Genomic DNA, 22,781 nt, shown 5'->3' on the forward strand with positions numbered 1-22,781 from the left:
GTTTGAGAGTGGTTTCGCCCTCTCATTGGATTTCTTATGGAGAAAGTAGAATTTTAGATCTCACTCAAAATCCAGCAGACTTATCTGTTTTTCAGGATTGGGGGATTGCAATGTTTCCATTGGATTTTATCGTGTACTAGGGTATGGAACTTGTATTTAATCAAGAGAACCAAGCCCTCTATGCAGGGGAGACTCCCAATAATCAAGAACATGTAGGGTACTAGGGTATGAAAGTTGTATTTAGTCAAGAGCACTAAGGTCGTTCGACTATGTAGGAGGAGACTCCCAATCAGGCATGAGACAAGAAATTAGAAATTTCTCGTGGCTGATTTTGGATATTTCTATTTTCATTATGTGATCATTCATGAGTAAATGTGATGTAAATTTAGAGACCTATAGTTTATGCATTGACAATTGACAATTTTATCATAGTGTAATAAATTAGAATGTATCATATATGCTTTATGGTTGCACACACACACACACACACACATATATATATATATATATTCGCGTTTCCCCGTTTTCAAAATTTCAGGGGGTCATGTTTCGTACCCGTGCCCATTTCGGAAACTTGTACCTGTTTCCCCGTTTCATGAAACCTTGGTTACCACCCAATTCATGATGTTTGGGTAGGAAAGGTCGATGTTTGTAGCAAACTGAGGGGAACAAGCGAGGGAAGAGACCCACTGTCGCCTAGGATCCTACTTTGTCTACATTTTTTTCTGGTGATTGTAAGTCACCTGAAGGGAGTTTTCTCTGCAAAGGATCCAACAGTAGGAGAAAAGGGTTCCAGTCACAAAAAGGATGGTTGTTTCTCTGCTTTGCGTCTGTGCATGCAGAAGGGAAATATTCTTCCTTTTCTTTTAAGAGGGAACAAAAGAAACTAAACAACCTATGCATTCATGCAATGCTGATAGCCAGAGCAATTCTAGATTCCAGCCAGGGGTATAAGTGCTTGAGAGCACAAAATTTTCAGCAGAAGGGCACTCAGACTAAACAAGGCCAGAACAGGCAACTACAGATGTCATAATAGGGAATTTCTAAACTCTGGCATCTGCATTTCAAATAGAAAAAATTGGGAATAATGCTCAGATCAAAGAACAAAATTGTATGTTTGCAATTTAGTTTCGCAATCACCATACAAATTCGCATCATAGGTGCGCTTTTACAATTTGTGAAACATCAGATTTAAAACCTCTTACAATTCGCTATTTTGGAAATGAATGGAATGCAATCTTTCCCTCTGCAAGAAGATATGTGAACATGACAGTAACAATTTCTTAGTGTAATGAACCAAAGGTGGTGCGGGTTGCCTCTTGTCTCAGCTGTCCAGGAAATGAATCTAAGTTTTCTACAGAGCTCTATGATAGAATGTCTGGTTTCCATGTAAAGAAAAGGTTCAATTGTGCATTTCACCAAACTTTTTTCACAAAACCTTACGCAGCATAGTCAAAAGGTGGCAGCAAGTGTAAGATTTCGGATTTAACTTTCGAAATTTATTTCTAGGATAATGAATATGTAATTCCCAGACTACCAACACTTGCCAAGCTAACTATAAATCATTATTCTATCAATATCATCAAAATAGTTATACAAATCTTACAAAACTTCTAAAAACCTTTTGTCAAACAGTTTGGGTGCAAGCTAGTCTAAAAAAGTTCATACTGGTAGCAGACATATTGTCTCAAGGTCAAGGTTTTATTTGGAATGTTAATCATGCTTTTCTAGTCAAACATGAGAAAGATGTTTCCTTTACACATCTGACTCTAAACTAGCATACAAATACTCTTATGCAAAGTGTTGTTGTTTGTAGGTTGGGCAGGTACTTCTGCACAGGCTTAAGTGTCTAGGCGTACAGAAGTCACCCACAGATCTCCTTAGAACACTTGCTCAATTATAAGAAAGCTGCTAATGTAACTTGGCTTAAGTTCAACTCAGGAAAATTATTATGTTGGCCAATTGAGCTAAAGAAACTTTGGACAAATAAAGTAACTTACTTTAGTGATTATGTTTTAATCTCAAACGTTGATCTTGTTGGATGGTGTTGTCATTGATGTCAACCCATGGAGTTGATTGGGTTTGACTTTGACCAAAAACACCAGTCATTGATGTCAAATGGTTAATGAATGCTTCTTAGTAATTGTCGGATTACATCAAGATGGCAGCTATATTGTTGGATGGTTAAAAACCCAAGTCCTAGGGTTTGGGTTCCCTGGACTGAGGATGTGCCCCGACTTTGTCGAGGGTTTTTGGTAGGTCAAATCATTGAGTTTGGGTCAGAGATCTATGTCATTAGATTCTCCTCAAAAAGATGTTGTTTTTGTTGATATGTGGTGCGCCCCGAGAGGCCTCTTGGTTTGAGAGATATTCACAATTGAAGTTAGTAACCCCAGTTTCTGGGCTAAAACCCCAAGGGGTAGTGACATGACACCTCCTCCTACAGTTCTCAACATATGACATTGTTTATCACTGTAATCTCACCCCATATAAGTTACATAACTTCAAAACCAAAGACAATAAATCAATCATTGACTTAATACACTCATGTGTCACCTACAAAACACACCAAAGAGGGTTAGTGTACAAATTTCTTAGGGCATAAACAAACAAATTTATAGTACTTATAAAATAAATTAACCATACCTTAAGGAATCTTAGGAAGAGTATTAAATTATTTTCTTTCATAAAAGGTATCCCTCATATTGTAAAGGCTAATATCTTTTACTCATAAGACTCATAGCCTTTATCACTCATAAGGTTCATGGCTTTCCTTACTTAACACACAACACATGAAATAATTAATTTCTAATAATTTAATTCCTTATGGAACCTCTCCCAGTCACCAACGTTCATTTCAATGAAGCCCTTCTTAGCCCACACCTACGTCTATAAAAAGGAGACATTATACCTTACCTCACATATCATAGTTCAACATATCTTATGCCTTTATGCTCTGAAATAGTTCAAATTCCTGAGGTAGAATAACGAATTTCAGAAGACGGCTAGGGCTTGTTTCTCTTGTCTTTTACTTGAATTTTCTGGGAAAGGTGTTTCACAGGTACGCTCTCCCTTTTAAGCTTTAAATCACTCCTCCAAAAGCAATAACTTCAACGCATGATATTTAGACCCCTGAGGAAACCAACGAAGAAATCTCAGTGAGTTTGGTTTGTTTGTCACATGTTTGGGTGGTGTTTTTTGATGAAGAAATCTCAGTGAGTTTGGTTTGTTTGTCACATGTTTGGGTGGTGTTTTTTGAAGGTTTGTTCTTGTTAAAGGGTATTGCAAAAAGAGCGAAGGTTTAAGAGTGAAATATCTCCAAAACAACAACGAAATATTTTAATGATTAAGTGCAGTCTTGTTACAGGTCAGTGAATTGCATATTCTTCTGTTTTGGATTTACTTGAGTTAGTTTTTAAATACAACTGGAGGTGCGGTCCTTAAACAACATAGCCATGACACAAATACCACTCAAATTCTGAAATTTAAGGTCAAAATTGCAGACCAACGAAGGTTGATTTAGAGTAGGGTTCCGCATTGCAATTTTTTTGTATCTTGTGATGGTTTCACTTATCCTTGAAGGAGTAGCCATATCATTTCTGTTTTTGAAATTTAGTGATTCGACTGGGCATTGAGTAGGTCCTCATTAGGGCACAAAACTTTTTTAGTGCATTCATCACAGGTTTTCCTTCTGGCCTTTTCGATTTGCTTGGGTAAACTGTTTTTGCAGGTGGATGACGACCATTACATGACACAACTGTGACATGATTATGCACTGAAATTACAAACCAACAAAATGTCATAGGTATGTAGTAAAAGACTTGAAGTTTGGAATAGGTCTTCATTTGCACATTAGTCAGTCTCCCTTTCTTTTTGGACCTTTGGATGTATGTTAGTATTGCATTGGCACCTACTTTATCGTTGACAAAAATATGAATGTAAAGACACCTTAGTCAGATGTCTTCTTGTCAATATATGACATTGAATTTCACCTTAAGACACTGACAATAATCTCTTTGTATATCAACGAGTAACCTCAGGAATCACCAATGATTGATTTAGCATCTTGTTGACAAACCTCTCATTGCAATTCTGAAACAAAGTAAAATAACAAATAATCATTATGCCATAACACTTGCCTCATGTGACCCTGTGACAATACAAAACACTGAGATTGTAAAGATGATAATGACTTTTGATGACTAGACTTTGTTGACATATAGACATCTCTGTGACAATCCTAGTGTAATAGTGAAAACAGTGACATGACTTGACATAACTCTTTGACTTGACTTGATGTGATGGCAGCAGTGCTATTGTTCATATGATTTAGTAGTGTAACTATGCCATTCATTATGATGAATTAAGGATTGTAACAATAATACAGTAACCTGATTGAATTGTCTGTGATAATGTGTACTTTCAACGACCTCAGTGATTTAATTGGCTATCCAAGATATATGTATAGTTAACTGTTGCTTTCTATAAAGACATGACAATTGTGATAGTAGGAGTACATATATATTGTTTCACTTTCAGTCCACAACAGCTAGATACAAACCATTGACATGACAATTCCTATTTGACACTGATCTACCTGGTATGATAGCAATAAATGATGATGGCACATTGACTATCTGAGTAACTACAATAAGACATATGCAGGTAGCCCTCCTTGGGCAAAGTTTGAGAGCATTGCGAGCAGGTCATAGGGATGACCTGAGGCACCTTGCTTTGGGCCATCATCACACTTTAGTGACCGGTACAAGCAGTTTGGTATATGGATGTGGGTTGCCTGCATATGAGCTTTGATGCTTATTCATTCGTAAGCAGTGCAATGCAGTGACGTGCAGTTGGTAGCTAGTTTGTGAGGTCGTGAATGCTCATCTATTCATGTTCAGTTGAGTAGTGACAGTGATGTGCAGTTGAGCAGTGGCAATAATCAATGATGATAGGTTGTGTAGTGGTTAGCGTGTGCAGTGGTTAGTTGACTTGGCAACATTAGCAGTAAGGCCTTGATGTGTAGTATTGTGTAGTGGTCAGCTTGAGCAGGATTGTACAATGGTTAGTGGCTACCAAGATTTGACAGGGTACGCATTATCTTCATTACAACATTCTTATATTGATTTAGAGTGTAGGGGGATCCAATGTGAAAATTGTGAAACATGGTCTTCTAGCTCGTTAGGGTGGCAGGGTGGTGCAAGGTAGGTGATTGGAGTCACCTTCAGGTTGTGCCCTGAGAACACTTCAGGGTGGCAGGGTGGTGATAAGGCAAGTTGTGGCTTGCATGGGGCATTGTGGCATCCATTCAGTTGTGGCTGATAAACTAACAAAGCAGCGAAGCATCCTTTCCGACAATAGCTAGTAAATAGAGTGTTGTTGCACTCATCAGGTTGTGGCCTGATCTGCAGGGCGTTGGGGCATCATTCTAGTTGCAATAGGATATTAGGGTCTAGTAACATCCTACAGGTTGTAGCCTGTGAATTAGGGGGTTGATGCCTCCCTCAGTTGTAGCTGAAATCTTGATGTAATCAATTTTATTTGAACAGGGAGAAGACAATTACTAAAGAAGCATTCGGTGGTTTTTGATTCAGAGGGGGGTTTCCACCTAAAAATATGTACTCTGTTTTATTTTTCTGCATTGTTGTATGGTGTTGTCTACTGTTGATTATTGTTTATGATGATTTGAAGAACCATAGTAATAATTGAAGATTAACTAATGCTCTGAAAAAGATTAAAAATGCTAATTGCTAAGAAACACTGATTCACCCCCCTCTCAGTATTTCCAACAAGTGGTATCAGATCTTGGTTCCTTCAGTAACAACTTAACCACTGGAAGGCAATTTTTAGAGCATAGAGATGGGAAAGTCAAAGAAGCAACTTGCAAGGATTTCAAAGTTAGGTACAACAAAATTTGAAGAAAGTGAGTATTGTGTACCAACCCCTGATTTTGATGCAGATAATTACTGGATATGGGAATCCAAGATGGAAGTACATTTGCAGGCACATGGAGTATGGGAATCAATTGTTTCTAGAGACACATCTACCGACGAAGCTAAAGGGTACAATTCAAAGGCCATGAATGTAATTTTCAATGTTTTGCCAAATTCTGTGAAAACAAAAGTTGGTCAATGTTCAACAGCTAAAGCTCTTTGGGAAAAGCTTCATAATCTCTATTCAACAAAGCAATTAGGTCAAGATGTTATTGAAAATTCGGATCCTTATGATTATGATGAAGAAATTGGAGAAATGAGTAAGACAGAGTTTCAAAATCAAGTGATCAAGGTGATAAAGGAACTCAAAAGTCAAAAGGAAAAGACAAGACTTTTGGAAGCAGAATTGAAGACAACAAAAGAACTCATCAAGGAAAATGAAGAGTCTGAGAAGATGATTAGCAGTCTTAGAACTCAATTGGAAGAAGTCAAGAATACAGAGACACAAGAACTCAAGAGAGAAATCCAACAAAAGCAACAAGAACTCGACACAACCTTTGCAGAGATTAGTAGGCTCAAACAACAGATGAAAGAAGCAGAAATTGAAAGGAAGGAATTTGATCAAATATACATATCTACATTTGACCAAAAGCAAAAGGAATTGGAAACCTATTCAGTTGAACTAAGCAGGCTCAGGATTGAAAATGAGGAGCAGAAGGAACATATACAGGTTCTCAACAAAGAAGTAGAGAAGACCACTCTTCTCAAGCTACAAGTTGAGGAAGTAGAAAAAAGAAGGGATATCTTGAAAAGATGGTTTCAAGAAGATCTGCTCAAAAGCAAGAAGAACTTGATGCAGCCCGTGATGAGGTCAACGGACTCAAGGGATTGCAAAAAGAACACTTGCAATATAAGTTTAGTGTAGCGTGTAATATGCGATAGGTTTAGTTTAGTCAATAGGTTTATGTTGTGATAGGGTTTAGGTTTCAAAATTTGTTTTTTAATTTTTTGACCTTAAAGTTTAGAACTTACGTTTTCAATTTTTTTTTTTAGGTTTAATGTGCATGATATTGGGGGATGTCCTTAAGTCCCCCGAAAAGTCATCGAATTGTCAAGGGATGGCGTGGAAGTCCTCAATCCCCGATGGAGTCCCCAACCAATTGGGAAAGTTTCCGATGAGTTCCAAAGTATTCGGATCGTTAGGTTTAAGGAAACGCCATGAATTTTGGTGGGGACAGGTCGCCGTGCAATATCTATATATATATACAAGTTTCCAAAACGGATATGGGTACAAAACCGGACACCACCCCCCCCCCCCCCCCCCCCCGAAATTTTGTATATATATTGTGTTCTCCATTTCCAAAATTTCGGGGGGCGGGGTCAGGTTTCATACATGTAGCCGTTTTGGAAACCTGTGCTTGGTTTCCCGTATTGTGCAACTTAGCTCCAAACTCTTCCTCCTGCTAGGCTGTGACTCTTTTCCTAACCTTGCTGTGATACCATGTTGATTTTTCTACAATAAACACAATAGAAACCAATTTTCTGATCTGATAATTACTTCTAATGATCTTCAATTAATTCTTCTTATGCTACTGATATCATTAAGCAATTATACACAAAATCTCAACAGTAATACAACAAAAACAGTAGAAACAAATAAGATCATAAAGAGAGCAACACACAATAGGGACGGCAAATTTTCCTTGTGAAACCCAAACTTATGAGAAAACCAAGCAATTCTTCTTCTAGGAGATATTCATCTTCAGCAAGGTTTACGATAAAATGTCTTAGAAATCTGTTCCAAAAACGAAGTCCAAACTTTAGCCATTTCATCATCTTTCTGCTCCCATGAGTGTCTTTTATATAAGAGAGATGATGAGTGAAAGGCAAATGAAGTGTCACATCATGTGTATATATATACAAGTCAAATGGGTGCATTTATCCCCAAGGGACACACCCTTTGATGGTGGGGCCGACTTGTCCCTTTTGAGCTTGCAGGAAATCCAAAAATAAAATTTATTTTATTTTAATTTCCATGAATTTTCTAGGCCGACTTAGGAGGCCTCTTGGCATGCGGAAATACCTCACGATGCTACACAAAAATCAACACAATTCAGTGATTAGCTATTTTGCATTTGATTATTCTAGCCTTCCAGCATTATTCAATAAGGTACAAGACGTCTTTATATGGGGGTATCCTTCATATAGAGTGCAAATATTTGAAAGCAAATACTAATTTTCAAAGATTGTCAGAAGGCAAGGTGTTGGAATATGGGAGGGAAAGTTCAGTACATTCAATGTAGTAGTGGATTCTATCAATTTGCCTCCTATTCTTGTGGGTCTTTCTTGGAACATGGAAACTGAAAAGTCACTCGTTTTTCAAATATGCCATAAATCCAGGTTGTGGACTATGGGAGGAAAAATCAATGTGCTCTATGCTGGTAACAGATTTGATCAATCTCCCCCATTCAGGTGGGTCTTCTTGGAAGATGAGTTGATGTGATAACTGACTAAAGTCCACTCCCCTATCTAACACTCGTGATTAAAACCAATTTGATATCTAAACCTCTGTTAATGCTTGAGCAATTCTGCGATTAGCTATTTTGCATTTGATTACCATAGCCTTCAGCATTTTTCAACAAGGTACAAGACATCTTTGTTTTGGAGTATCACTCACCCAAAGGAGTGTTTGCACTTTGCCATCTGTTTTACAAAACTGGGATGTATACTTGCTACATTTAGTACTGTTTTATTTAGTCATCTTTATGCTAGGGTATTATTATTATATCGTCTTCTTTGTAGTCAGCTTAGAATGCCTTTTGCACTCAAGATAAGATGAGCACACATTGTGTTTCAAGGATGCAATCTTTCAATAGTCCAACCTCTCACATGACACAACATTGCAGTCATGTCCAGTGTCAATGATACTTTACATTGCAAGAATGTCCTATCCATCTGGGAAAATTACAGGTTAGTGTGACTGGCTTACAACATTCAAGGAAGATCTCTTGGCTAAGAAACAACAGGTGGGGGTATCTATTCTGCCATCTGTTTTACAAAACTGGGATGTATACTTCATACATCTAGTACTGTTTTATTTAGTCATCTTTATGCTAGGGTATTATTATTATATCGTCTTCTTTGTAGTCAGCTTAGAATACCTTTTGCACTCAAGATAAGATGAGCACACATTGTGTTTCAAGGATGCAATCTTTCAATAGTCCAACCTCTCACATGACACAACATTGCAGTCATGTCCAGTGTCAAAAACACTTTACATTGCAAGAATGTCCTATCCATCTGGGAAAATTACAGGTTAGTGACTGGCTTACAACATTCAAGGAAGATCTCTTGGCTAAGAAACAACAGGTGGGGGTATCTATTCTGCCAAAGTTGTGCAGGACTTGCTCCTGGCTTAAACTGCTTGAAATGGCTCATTTCCATGGGTGAACTGTGAGATGGCCCGCGAAGGGTGAAACATTTCTATAGGGAATTTGAGACTTGATTGGGGAAATATCATCACCCCTGCTTAACCATAAATTCAAGACCTTGTTGACGAGGGATTAGGGTTTCACAGTACAATATGGTATACATTTGAGAATTGATTATGGAACACATAGATGCTGCTCATTTTCCCTGCATCATCCTGTATTATTGTTATAAACAACATAATTCAGCAATGGACATTATTAACAAAAGTTGAGGGAAATGCGGTAATGAAGAATGGGGGTAGAAATTTCCCTTGTATGCATTTTGGAAACCTTTTTATTTAAACATGTTAGCTAACTTTAATGGTGTCCAACTGACAGTAATTAGATGCCAACCGATATTGGATGAAACTCGGCGAATTTTTACCTGGGCCAGTAACGTCATGGATGAGATGGATATTCTAATTCTAAATTATAATGACGTGCTTAACTCTTGGCCAAATCTGACTACTGCCTATGGACTGACGGAGAATCTCAATATTCATGACTAGTCTTTTGATGTTCATCTTATTGTTGATTGAAGGGATGATAAATTGTAGATGGTGTGGTTCATTCAACATAATACAGTTTGCGGGACATCTTTTGTTTTTAGAGTTGTTATTTAATATCTTAGTTTTTCAAAATTAGGTCATTAATGAAAGCTCTAATGGAATGCCAGTACATTGCATTGATGTATTCCTCCTTTTCTTGCATCTTTTCCAATTTGGAGCAACCTTATCTTTGTGATGTAAAAGCAGGGAAAAGTCATTTTAAGCATTTTGTGGTGACAACTGTTGTGGCTTATTTGGTTGAACCATCTGAGTATATCGTTTTGCATTTTCTGTTTCCTGTGTTACACAGAATGTCACGCAAGGTGTCGGACACATGAGGAATCTTTCTTCTCTTGATATAGACTATGCAGCAACACAGTCGAAAGGAAAATTTCCCTATCAATCGTCAAGGTTGGTTGCTAGTTCTTGCCATATTATTCGCTTCATGTATTTACTTGTTTTCAAGTCAGCATCTATATTGCATATGGAAATTAGGGTGTCAATGTGAAAGAAGTATTTCTGTTTTGGGAATAATTTCCAAACTTAAATTATTTGTGCTTGCAGTGATCATTCCAATTTACAGAAGAACATATCTTTGCCAGTATCTCCCTCAGGAAGTCCATTAATGCAGCCACGATCTCCATGTCATAGAAGCGGCATGATGTCTCCTTCACCGATATCAACCCCACTTGTTAACTCTGGTTCTTCAACTCCTCTGACTGGAGGTCATGGTGCCATCCCATTCCAAGTAAATGGAGCTCTGAGACAGTCTACATATGTGGATGAAGGTTTTGGAAACATGCCAAGATCACCTAATGGTCCATGTATCAATGGCTCATGTTTGAATGGTCCTTATCATGATTGCAGACAGGATGTTTACTTTGGAACACAGGCAGTCCATACTCCAGAAGGCTCCCCTAGACTGCGAGATCATCAAATAGCAGCAAATGGTGATATTCTAGGGATAGCATTTGGCAGAATAACAAGTGATAGCAATGGTGAATTTCAAAGGCAGTATGGTGGTCAAGTTGCTTTAGCTGAACATGTGTCACAGCAACTTCTGAAGATTCCATCCAAACTTCCTGTAATTGATTTTAGACCTGGTTCTCCTATGATTGGTCGTGCAAGTGGTCATGACTACTATTGAAGGTGCAAAATGTTAAGTACTTCTGTTTCTCAGTTTTTTTGCACTAGGATTCCAGACCTCTTGTTAATGTTTGAGATCATTCTGGCAGGTGGCTCCTATTAATATGAGCTAATTTGTTGTTTTCAGGAAGTTATGCTTTAGCTTTCTCCAGCAAGGCATGACCAAGGAACATCGGTGGCTGATGGGGATCATTTGTAGATTAATTGTTAAACTAAACTTGTGAAATAATATCCAAGATTTGTTTCTGAGCTGACCTTAATTTAGTACACTGTATTGTTGTAGTTCATATTGGGATGGGTGCATTGACAATATGATTCTCTTTACCATAATGTAAGTTTCATTCTTTGTCCGTTGGCTAGAGCGTTTGTTAAAGACATCTTGCTTTGTATATGAAGATTTCCAGCTAGACGCATGTTTGACATTTTTAATAAATATTATGAATGGAGACACCTTTTAATGGCAACTTGCAACTTGCTTTATTGCAGGAAGGAGCGTATTTGCACCACATAAGTTCCAAGTTTTAATATATGTGACTGCAAGTCGATTATTTTGTAATCAGTGCACAGACAATGCAAGAGACAGAAAAAATGTATACTTGAAGGTTCTGTTTGGTAAAAATGGAGGTTAGTTGACAAGGCAACTTTTCTTAGATTAACCATTTGTTTTCTTGTGGCCACTACTAAGAAAAGCTTGGAGCCGAAATATAATTGTCCAAAGTTTGGCTGCCACCAGTGGCACGATCAATAGGAGTGTTGGCTGGGCCTTTATTAGTTACAACCATGTCCGACAAATTTGTAGGTCTTGAAGAATAATCTATGAAGTCCAATGTTCTATCAAGTTTTCTACATTTCAGTAGATAATGAAGTGGATAACGGCTGCCTGAAAAGTCATTTATTTTAATTTATTGATAATTTACCTCGGGCATTTTTACATTCATGACGAAATGGTTTTAGCGTTATTGCTTTTTCTCTGTACTTTATATTTTTTGGTGTCTGCCAGAGCTATTTTCTTATGTAAAAAATGCTTGTCTGAAATGTTTAGAGCTAAAGTCTGCCTATGCTTGCATGGTAAATATAGCTAAAATATATCACCAAATGCATATGGTCGGAATGGAGATACATTATATGGTATACTCATACTAAAGGTAACGACGAAATTTGGGCAAGTCATATGGTGGGTCTCTTTAAAAGAAATACGTGACATCTGTTTGCTGGGCTGATGCTGCTCATTTGATGGGGCCATCTTTAAGTGTTCATTTTATTTATTTAGGTCATCGGATTGTATCTGAGGCAGGGTGCGGTGATATTTTGGCGTTAAGGTTGCGGTAGCAAACAGAATGTATCCACGAAATCTGGTGCTACTTCAGTAGTGCACTGCTTTCAAAACTGTTTTCAGTTCGGAAATGATATTTTCTGCACAGTTGATAATTTCATTGGGGAGTTCATCTTGCAGTTTTCCAGGTAATTATGGCAATTGGATTAGGGACATAAATTTTGTCCAGCTTTAACATGTCACGGTCTAGAACTAAAAGTTTTTGAATTGATTTTTTCCTTTTTGTGTATCCTTTTTAGGCAGGCCTTTTTTAGCAGGGAAATAACTGTTTGACGATGTTGTAGAGTTTTAAATGCATGAACTTCAGGTGAAAGTACACAGAAAAAGAACAAACAAAATTGGGAAAATAACCTCTTTTAGATGATGTTTCGATGTAATTATTTTATGCTATTTATTCTTGTGCCCAATTCACCCTTGGACAATGTTGTACTCTATGGTACAAGAGACGTAGCATAAATGAGAAAAGCCATTCACCATACAGGAGAAAATTGAAGAAAAAGAAATTGAGATTGCTATTGATCACCAAATTGAATCGCAAAAAATATGTGAAACAACACAACCAAATTTTCACCTTGAGCACCCTGTGCGCTCTAAGCGAGTGGACAAAACCAACAATAATGCATAGTAATGACTCATGAGAGAAGTAAAAAAATCGCTAATTATTAAATATGAATGTTCTCAATATGAAGTTTGAAGGTAACAAAGTATGGGAGCTAAGGCCATGACTTGTGAAAGCGAATTTGAGAAATGGAAGATATATTAGAATTGATGCTACAAATAGAATGATTCCCTTTTTATATAATATGAGAAAGAGTGCCCACTTAAATATAAAAACTATTTATCAAAAGAAAACTGAAAAAAGAAATCAACAATGACATGGTTCATTGATTAATTTCATGATAATAATCCAGTAACCTCAAATGTAGAGCTTCAAAATTATTTATCATATTTTGTGTTAATGCTAATATGTGTAACAATTTATGTATAAAGCATTTAATCTGAAGCAACGACCCATGCCCTGTGAAATGAATAATGGCACTTTTAGCGATTCTGTTAACTTTAAAGAATGAAAAAGCTGGGCCATCGAAAATCCAATTTGAAAATAAAATTAAAAAACAATGGGATACACAATTATGAAATTGAAGATAAAATAATGAAATTAGGTGATGTGGTAAAGACGAACTGTTTCTTTGCTATTTTAATCCGTGAAACAGTTATTAGTGGTGTTTTCCTTTACGAGGGTTTGGACACAGATAATCATTGTCAATTGGTTTGGTTTTATTGAGCATTGTTTGGCAATTTTTGTGTGTGTTGAGTTGAAATAATACCCTGATGGTTATAAACATGGAAGTTTAAACATAAAACTATCAAATCTAATGAATCTAGAGGGATGTATTACTAGTGTATTAAAATTTGTACATATGATTGTACCTTTTCAGTGGAGGGGTGAAAGGGTTAAAGTATTCTTAATGTGCTGCAAAATACAATTGAATAAGGATGATTGAGCAAATAATAAATGGAGTGTAAGCCGAAGGGGTTGGTTCCATTGGTTGTCATCAATATTGTGCATTTTGTTAGTTTCATATTTGTGGGTGATTTTTTGGATTCGTTTGGGGTGAGGTGCACTAATTTAAGTGGATGGGGCTTACTAGAGATGTTATCCATGAATGTGGAGAAATATCACTGGGTTTTCTTGCGAGTTTTACTTGGAAAGTAAAAATAAGTTTTAATATTTGAGGTATATAAATTCTTTTTCATTTAAGAAGGTAAATCTCTCTAACACATAAATAAAGGGGACATGTCAATTCACGTCAACCCATAAGTGTCTAGAAAAAACATGACACATCATGGTGTCTTTTGAAAGGAGATGGTAAAATTTCTCTCCTTGAGTTAGCTTCTTAGTGGCATTTGGGTGAGCATAATTGGAAACACTACAAATAAATTATAACTTGTACAACACAATGAATTGTAGGTTTTATAGAGCATTTATGAGCTACGAAGTATAATCCACTTATCACAAGATCCTTCATATTGGTCACATTGGAGCATGTTATAAAATAAGAAGGGCAGAAATATTTTCTTATACTTGATAACTACTTGTGATGTTCTTGACTCCTTTTTAGGTTTCTTTATATCTTCTTTCTTTTAGTTCATCAAGCAATTTCCAAAGAAATAACACATAAAACAATGGACACTAGATGTAGGCTCACAACTAGGTCCAAACCCCTCTCTAGGGGAAAGCTTGTTAGTAATTCTTCCTTTAAAAGTTTTCCAGAGATATTTTGAGACTCGACCTTGACACAAACTTTTCTCCACACCAGGTCAGCCTTCCTCCTTTCTTGCAGATGATCCTACTTGCCCTGACATCAACAACAATAGTGGTAGCGCTTTCTTCGACCCAACAACTTCTATCTTGCCTTGGAGACTTTTACTTTCAATGTAATACTTGATTTTCTCTTAGAAACTTCATTCTAGGCCAAATACAACTTCTAGAGGCAACAACATCCATCAACAACAACTTCGACCTATACCTTGATTTGGCAGCAACATACGACAACTGGGTACAACATCAACAAGAGAACTTTGATCTTCCAAACCAGGGCATGAGAGAGAGACAAAGATAGAAGTACCAAAATTTTGATTTTCCCCTTTCCCATCTCCTAGACCAAACACACTTCCTTCTTCTATTACGCACTTTTTCCAACTTCAAGAGATACCAAAGTTACTTGTGAGACAGTGCTTCAAATGGAATTCGAACTGCTTCATTTATAGTCCTTTGGTGAGGTCGAATAGCCCTCCTTGAGACTAACTTGATCATGTAAAGGCCGACTTGGTGTGGAGACAACATAATTCATATTTGACTCAATACTTAATCTTTATACATGATTCAAAAGCCCAAGAAGGGTCTCTTTAAAAGTACAATGACTTTATTAACTCATAATAAATCCTAGAATTCCTCAATGGGGACTTTGACCTAAAACGTGATGACCCAAGCATGAAACCTATGCTTTAACAAGTCATAATAATAATAATAATAATTATTTTCTTTGTTCTTTTGACAAGTACATTACAAGATGACTCAAATACATTAAATGAAGACCGAACCTAGTTGCATTTTCCAAAACTCCCTTTTAACCAAGGAGGTATTCATCATATATACAAGTACAAGGAAGATCTCAACTATATGAATCAAGAAGAGCTTTTAGGCACTGTAATGCGACTAGATTTTTGACCGGGGCAATCTATCCATTGGTCTCTCAACAGTTTAATAAGCACCGCAATGCCACATACTAGATTTTTTGACCAGAGCAATCTATCTGGGTGGGACTAAGATGGACTCAAACTTTCAACCTCTCTAGGTACCAGTAACAAGGTTATTTGTTAACCATCAACTTAGGGATCCAGGTGTGTATTCAAAATAGAGTTCTATAATCAACACCACATTTCCAACTATTCAAAATAGAGTTCTATAATTAACACCACATTTCCAACTTTGGGTTCTAGACATCAACACAAAGTGTCAGCGAGTTGTCCTCCCAGGGAATGCTTCACTCACAAAGCCTCAACATTCATTGATCTAGTAGATCAAGGATAACCAATATCTCCCAATTGGTACCCAACATGCCATCAAAACCTTCGAGAGATTCACTTGTACAAACACAACCCCTATCAATAATATACTTTCACATGTACATAATCAAATACAAACCTTCGGGGTCTTCCAGACAACAAAGGTTGCTCCTTAACGAATATCTTCACTATATTGAAGATTGTGTACTTGCACAACTTACATAGTGAGGACAACCAAATCTCTAGAAGCATAAAAGTTAGCCATATCAAAATCTTATAATAATGGAAGCATTTCAATAAGATATCCCAGCAAGAGACACATACTCTTCAATATCTTGCTAGGGACATTGTCATAAACTACTTCATAACAACTTTTCATTACATTTAAGGTTTCAATATTTCTTCAAAAGGTATGATATATCCTACTACAACATATAACAAACCCTAAAAACAATTCAAACAAATATAGATTTACAAGACATCTAACAACTTTTACTAGGGTTTCATACAAATCCTAGATTTCATACAAGAGAATTAATCAAAATCAATTACAGTGTAGTAATCAACACAACCAACTTTCATTAGGGTTAGTTGCAAACCCTAGATATTTTAATCAAACATCAATCACAACTCAAACTCAATGTTTCAACAATTATCATATTGTCATCATAGATAAGAGATTTTCACTTCTACTAAGGTTTAACTAAAAAAACCCTAGAATTTCACAAATACTATCATCCTAGAGAAACAAACTTTGACTAGGGCTTAGTTCCAAACCCTAGGATTCATGAAAATATGTTAACTTAGACATCTAGGGCTTCATCATCATGCAAAGGCATTTCATATCATGTGTTAGTCAAACCAAACTTCACAAATATCTATAAGAGTTAGACAACTTGATTAGACTAGGGTTTGATTGGACAAACACAGACTCCAAGGAAATCATTTTTAAGACAATATGAGGGTCTTGCTTACACAATCCACCAAACCCTAATGAGTTAGGGTTTCAATATAGGAACATAGCAAACCCAAAATTACCAATACTTTAAGGTTTGAGATTTTAGACTTTATCATTCAACCCTAGCAAGTTAGGTTTCCTTGATCATACCAAAATCCCAAACATGATATCATTATAAAAACTTCAAGTAGCATTTCTCAATAACCCTAAGCAATTTAGGGTTTTAGACATTCACATTAGCATACCCTTAGGTTAGGTTTTTTCAGAGAACTTGTCTAGGCTTCTATAAAATCAGTAAAGAATATGAGTGGAGTTGGAGCCCTAGAGGTTGGAGCTTCATAGAGATAAGGTTGGTGCCTTGGAAGATATGGTTGGAGCCCTAGAGGACATGAGTCCTCAAGAGACTAGGTTGGAGCCTGTACGAGAGATAGCAATGAAGCCCTAGAGGTTGGTGCCTCAAATTGACAAGGTTGGAGCCTTAGGGAGTACAAGTCGGTGCTTGGCAAAATACAGGTTGGAGCTTGGGAGATTGAAGATTGGTGTCTTCATCTAGGGTTGGATACCTATACTATGTTGTATTGGATTTATTGTAAAGAAGAAGTTAATAAAAGTATTTATTCTTATTGTCCATTTTGTATTCTAATTATAAGTGATCTAACTACTAAAAATAACAATTGAAAAGAAACACTAATTCACCCCCGTTTTAGTATTTCCAACAATTAGTATCAGAGCCAATACTTTCACTCAAAGCCTAACAATTTGAAGGTTGATTCTTAGAACACAAATGGAAAAACCAAGGGAGAAAGCCTCCAATCCTTCTAAAGATGTCTCTTCCTCATTTGTGAAAACTGAAGAAAATCGAATTGGGAAAGTTCCATTGTTCAATGGAAACTTTGATATATGGAAGATGAGAATGAGGAATTTCTTAATGGCTCAAGGCATTGAAGTTTAGGAATCAGTGATTACTGAAAGAATGATGGAAGGAGAATCCAAGGAATATAATACAAAAGCAATGAAAGCAATCTTGAATGGGCTACCAGATGTTATAAAGGCCAAAGTGGAATAATGGCAGAAGTGTCCTCAGACACGTAATGTTATTAATCAGAAAAAAACAATTACATAATTGATTTTGCAAGAGTTTACACCCGAACAACACAAACGCTCTTGCAATGAGCTATTTATAAGCTCCATGTCTTAACTACCTCTAATTATGGATCACTTATTAAATAACAAGTGTCCATTTACAATAATTGCTATTCAAACCAACTAGCTAACTAATCTCCTAAAATAGAGCCTAAGATACGACACATTTGGAGAGTCATATCTAGTTACAACAATGTGTCAATTCTAAAAGTCTCCATTAAATAATTAAACATTCTAGAATAATAATTATTAATTTAATATCTTAAATTAATAATTATTTTATTCTAATTTTATAACCTATGATAAAATTGTATTTTTGGATCATCTAACATTCCCCCCTATGATTCAAAGATACATTACAACAGATATCAAGTTCATCCCTGAACTTAGTAAATTTTATTCTGCCGAGCGGTTTGGTGAAAATGTCGGAGATCTGATCTTCGGAAGGACAATAAACTGGTTTGAGGACATCTTTGGCAATGAGAGACCTGATATGACGATACCTGGTGTCCACATGCTTTGTCTTTGAATGAAAAACTGGGTTCTTGGCAAGTTTGATGACTGACTGGCTGTCAATGAATAACGATGTAGCTTCTGCCTGAGAAATGCCCAAGCCCTGCAAAATTCTGCGCAAGCAAACAATTTCACATGCTGCTTCCCATGCTGAAATGTACTCTGCTTCTGCTGAAGAAGTGGCCACTGTAGCTTGTTTCTTACAACTCCAAGATACTGCTGCTGACCCATATTCATTAAATAACCTGACGTTGATGCTCGATCATCAATACTCCCAGCAAAGTCGGCATCGGAATATCCACCAAGTACAAACTTTTTAGTCTTTGTGTAAAGAAGACCAAAATCTTTTGTTCCTTGGATATATCGAAGAACTCTTTTCGCTGCATTCCAGTGGCTGTCTCGTGGTTCCTGCATAAAACGGGAAAGAATACTGACTGCATAAGATAGATCAGGACGAGTATTTGTCAAATAAATCAAGCTGCCAATCAACTGTCTGTAAGTTATACTGTCCACCTTTTCCCCCCCTTCAAATTTTGAAAGTTTCAAGTTTTGCTCCATGGGGGTGAGAACGGGCTTGCAATCTTGAAAATTCCAGAAAAAATCACGTCGACAAGTCATGTGCTGAGTTGCCCCGGAATCTAAGATCCAGCCATCTTCATAGTCACTTCTAAGTTGGGATGAAAGTTGTGATGCTGGTGAGGAAGTAAAAACATATTCTGAGTTATCTTCATCTTGATCATTGGCAAATTGCGCTGAATGCTGCTGAAACTTGGGAATTTTATTAAGTGAAGTTCGACAATCTTCAACATAATGGCCAACTTTGTTACATCTTCGACACACAATTTGACTTAAGTCTCTTCCTCTTCCTGAAGATTGTCCTCTGCCTCTGCTTTGACCTCTATTTGGAGATTGTCCTCTACCTTGATTATTATATCCTTGAAAATTGCCTCTTCCTTGGTTGTTTCCTCTACCTTGAAAATTATTTCTTCCTCCTCTGTTAAAAGAGTTTCCTCTGCTTTGGCTTCGACCTCGATTATGTGCTGTTTGATTCTGATTCCATCTGCCTCTTCCTCGAGAACTATCTGCTGATGACTTACTAGTGCTGGTCTCTGTGAGAAAAACATCTTTACCAACTTTCTTCTTCTTCCCAAAAGTTTTATCATGTTGACTCAACATTTCACAAAGCTCATCAAACTTTAGTTTCTCTAATTTCCCAGTTACTTGTAGAGTCTCTAAAAAATGCTTATAGGAAGAAGGAAGCCCAACAATTACAATTGTGACCATAAAGCTATCATCAATTGCGGGAAAACCAGCATTAATAATTTCTTGCCTGATATTCTTAAGTCTTGAGAGATATTCAAGAACATCACCGCCTTCAGTTAATTTTTGTTGCAACAATTTTAATTGTAGATCGACTTTCTTTGATTCAGGCTGAGTATCAAAGAGGTCTTTAAAAATTTTCAAAACAGTCCATGCATCTATAGCATTTTCTATATGGACATACATTTCATCATTTACAGACGATTTAATAAGAGTTAAAGCTTTAGCATTCTTGATTTCCCATTTTGCTAGTGCAGCTGCATCTATGGGTTTATTCGGCTTAACATCTCCATCACATATACCTTGCCATAATTCATTGTAAATGAGTGTGCTTTCGATGAGACGATGCCATGTTTTATAAGATTTGGTGCCTTCTAGTTTGTCGGAATCAGAAAACAAATTAATCAACTTAGACATTTTAGCGTTGAAGCGTTGCACCAAGAATCAGAACAGAAATGACAAGATAGTCAACACAACACACTACGCAAAAAAAACACGATCTATCGGGGCTTGGCCTTGACCCTCGAATAGTCGTCAAAACAGGAGACAATTGACTGAGCTTTGCACTTGGCTCTAGTCAATTTCTCAAATTTTTACAAGGCAACTTTCAAAATTTGACTTTTTACAATGGTGCTTTTGCACAATATTGTAAAAAAAATTACCCCCCCTCAAAGTAAAATTACTTTGAGTTACAATCTCTCCGAAAACAAATTACAACTAAAGTCTCCTTATTACTCCAAAATTTACAATCCTTAACATTTACAAATATCCCTTATTACTCCACAAAACATAAACTCCAAAATTAAAAAAATCATGAGATTTCTTCAAAATACAATATGCATTATATTAAAAAAAACTTTATGATCCAAGCTGACAGGCTTCACTCTAGCTTCTTCTGGCTTTACATTGACAGGCTAACAGGGTTCACCCTGGCAAAACACGTTCAATTGTTTGCAGTGCTCGAAACTTCTTCCGCTTTACGATGCCAGGACCTGCATGGTGGCAATTGGTACCCAGGTGGCATGAACATTGGACATCCAACTTAGTTTATGATGGGGATGTGATCGTGCTTCAGGGGCAGGAGAAAATTTTCCTTGCAAATACTAGTTCTGGTGGTTTTGATGTTAACAGGGATTACACAACGCTTACATTCACACCAACCCAGGCTGATCGTTTTGTGCTGGCATTCCACAATTGGTTGCGGCGTTATGGTAATGGACAACCAGAATGGAATGGACCGAATACTTCTGGACAGCCTCTACCTTCAATTGTTCTATCTAAACGGGAGATGCTCGACAGGTATGAGCAACATACACTGAAATGTTCATCTTGAAATGTTCCTCCAATACCACCAATCGAGACTGCAAACCCGAGCACAAACAAGAGAGTTCACAAACAAGAGAAAATCTTGGGAAACTTCAACGCCGACACCAAGTATTACAACAACTTACAGCAAGAAGTATTACAACAACTTAAAATCCAGAAAATTAAAAGGCTGCTTCAGCCAAACACTAGAGAGGAGACTCTACGTATGAGATTTTTCCATTTCTGTTATATTCTTGATGCAGGTCCACCGATAATCCGCCGCTGACATGGTACAAGGCAGTGATTGATGTGCTTGAGGGCGATGAACCTCTTATCTCAGGCCTGAGCAGTATGGGTAAAGGTCAAGCATGGATAAATGGAGAACATATTGGACATTATTGGACTTCCTTTTTGGCGCCTGTAGGAGAATGTTCAGGGTGTGATTATCGAGGAAATTACAGTTTACACAGATGTGCAACAAAATGCGGACAACCTTCCCAAACGCTGTATCATGTTCCTCGATCGTGGCTACGGCCTACTGGGAATTTCTTGGTGCTGGTCATAATGGGATCCCTCAATCCACAAAATCTAAATTTGATCGCTGACACGGGTAGTGATTTGACTTGGACGTAGTGCCTACCTTGTAAATCTTGTATTACACTGAATTACTCGCTGTACGATCCTTCCTATGCCTCCGATAATTAGAACATTTCTTTTCTTTTAAAAAAAATCAAAAGTCAACAAAAAAATTTCTTTTCCTTTTAAACAAAACTGGACAAATTCCATACCAATTATTTGCTGATCAATTCAATGAAGTTTTTCACAAACTTGTAGAGCTGGAATCTCTTCTTCACATCCACTGCATCATTACTAGAGCTCTGATACCACAATAATGGCAGAAGTGTCCTCAGACACGTAATTTTATTAATCAGAAAAAAACAATTACATAATTGATTTTGCAAGAGTTTACACCCGAACAACACAAACACTCTTGCAATGAGCTATTTATAAGCTCCATGTCCTAACTACCTCTAATTATGGATCACTTATTAAATAACAAGTGTCCATTTACAATAAATGCTATTCAAACCAACTAGCTAACTAATCTCCTAAAATAGAGCCTAAGATACGACACATTTGGAGAGTCATATCTAGTTACAACAATATGCTAATTCTAAAAGCCTCCATTAAATAATTAAACATTCTAGAATAATAATTATTAATTTAATATCTTAAATTAATAATTATTTTATTCTAATTTTATAACCTATGATAAAATTGTATTTTTGGATCATCTAACATGGAAAAATGTTCATCAACAAAATATGTGTGGGATAAACTTAATGATCTTCACTCAAAAGGAGCATTGACCATGATTGCTAGCCGAGAAGATGATTGAAACCAAGAAGGAAATCTAGAACCCATTAAGGACGCTGAAAACAAGAGTGAAGATATCAAGGCCAAATAAGACCTAGAAGATGAAGAAAATAAAGAAGACTTCGAAGAAAATCTCATGGCAAAACTTATAACTTCCCTTGAAGA

General features: G+C 36.8%; 1 protein-coding gene across 5 annotated transcripts in view; it reads left to right on the plus strand.

Annotated features, from left to right (window-relative positions):
* LOC149147201 (mitogen-activated protein kinase kinase kinase YODA-like) overlaps positions 1 to 12,034 on the plus strand; it is a 133,391-nt gene extending 121,357 nt beyond the window's left edge. For all 5 annotated transcript variants that reach the window (XM_089439102.1, XM_089439100.1, XM_089439099.1 and 2 more), the window contains 4 exons: positions 10,262 to 10,362; positions 10,516 to 11,100; positions 11,225 to 11,428; positions 11,584 to 12,034. In XM_089439102.1, coding sequence (XP_089295228.1) covers positions 10,262 to 10,362; positions 10,516 to 11,098 — 684 coding nt within the window. In that variant the 3' untranslated portion in view covers positions 11,099 to 11,100; positions 11,225 to 11,428; positions 11,584 to 12,034. The remainder of the gene's footprint in view (positions 1 to 10,261; positions 10,363 to 10,515; positions 11,101 to 11,224; positions 11,429 to 11,583) is intronic.
* Positions 12,035 to 22,781: the final 10,747 nt, after the last annotated feature.

Source organism: Pinus tabuliformis, chromosome 9, assembly GCF_031772625.1.
Source record: "Pinus tabuliformis cultivar Carrire ecotype Pingquan chromosome 9, CPIR1, whole genome shotgun sequence".
Lineage (NCBI taxonomy): Eukaryota > Viridiplantae > Streptophyta > Pinopsida > Pinales > Pinaceae > Pinus > Pinus tabuliformis.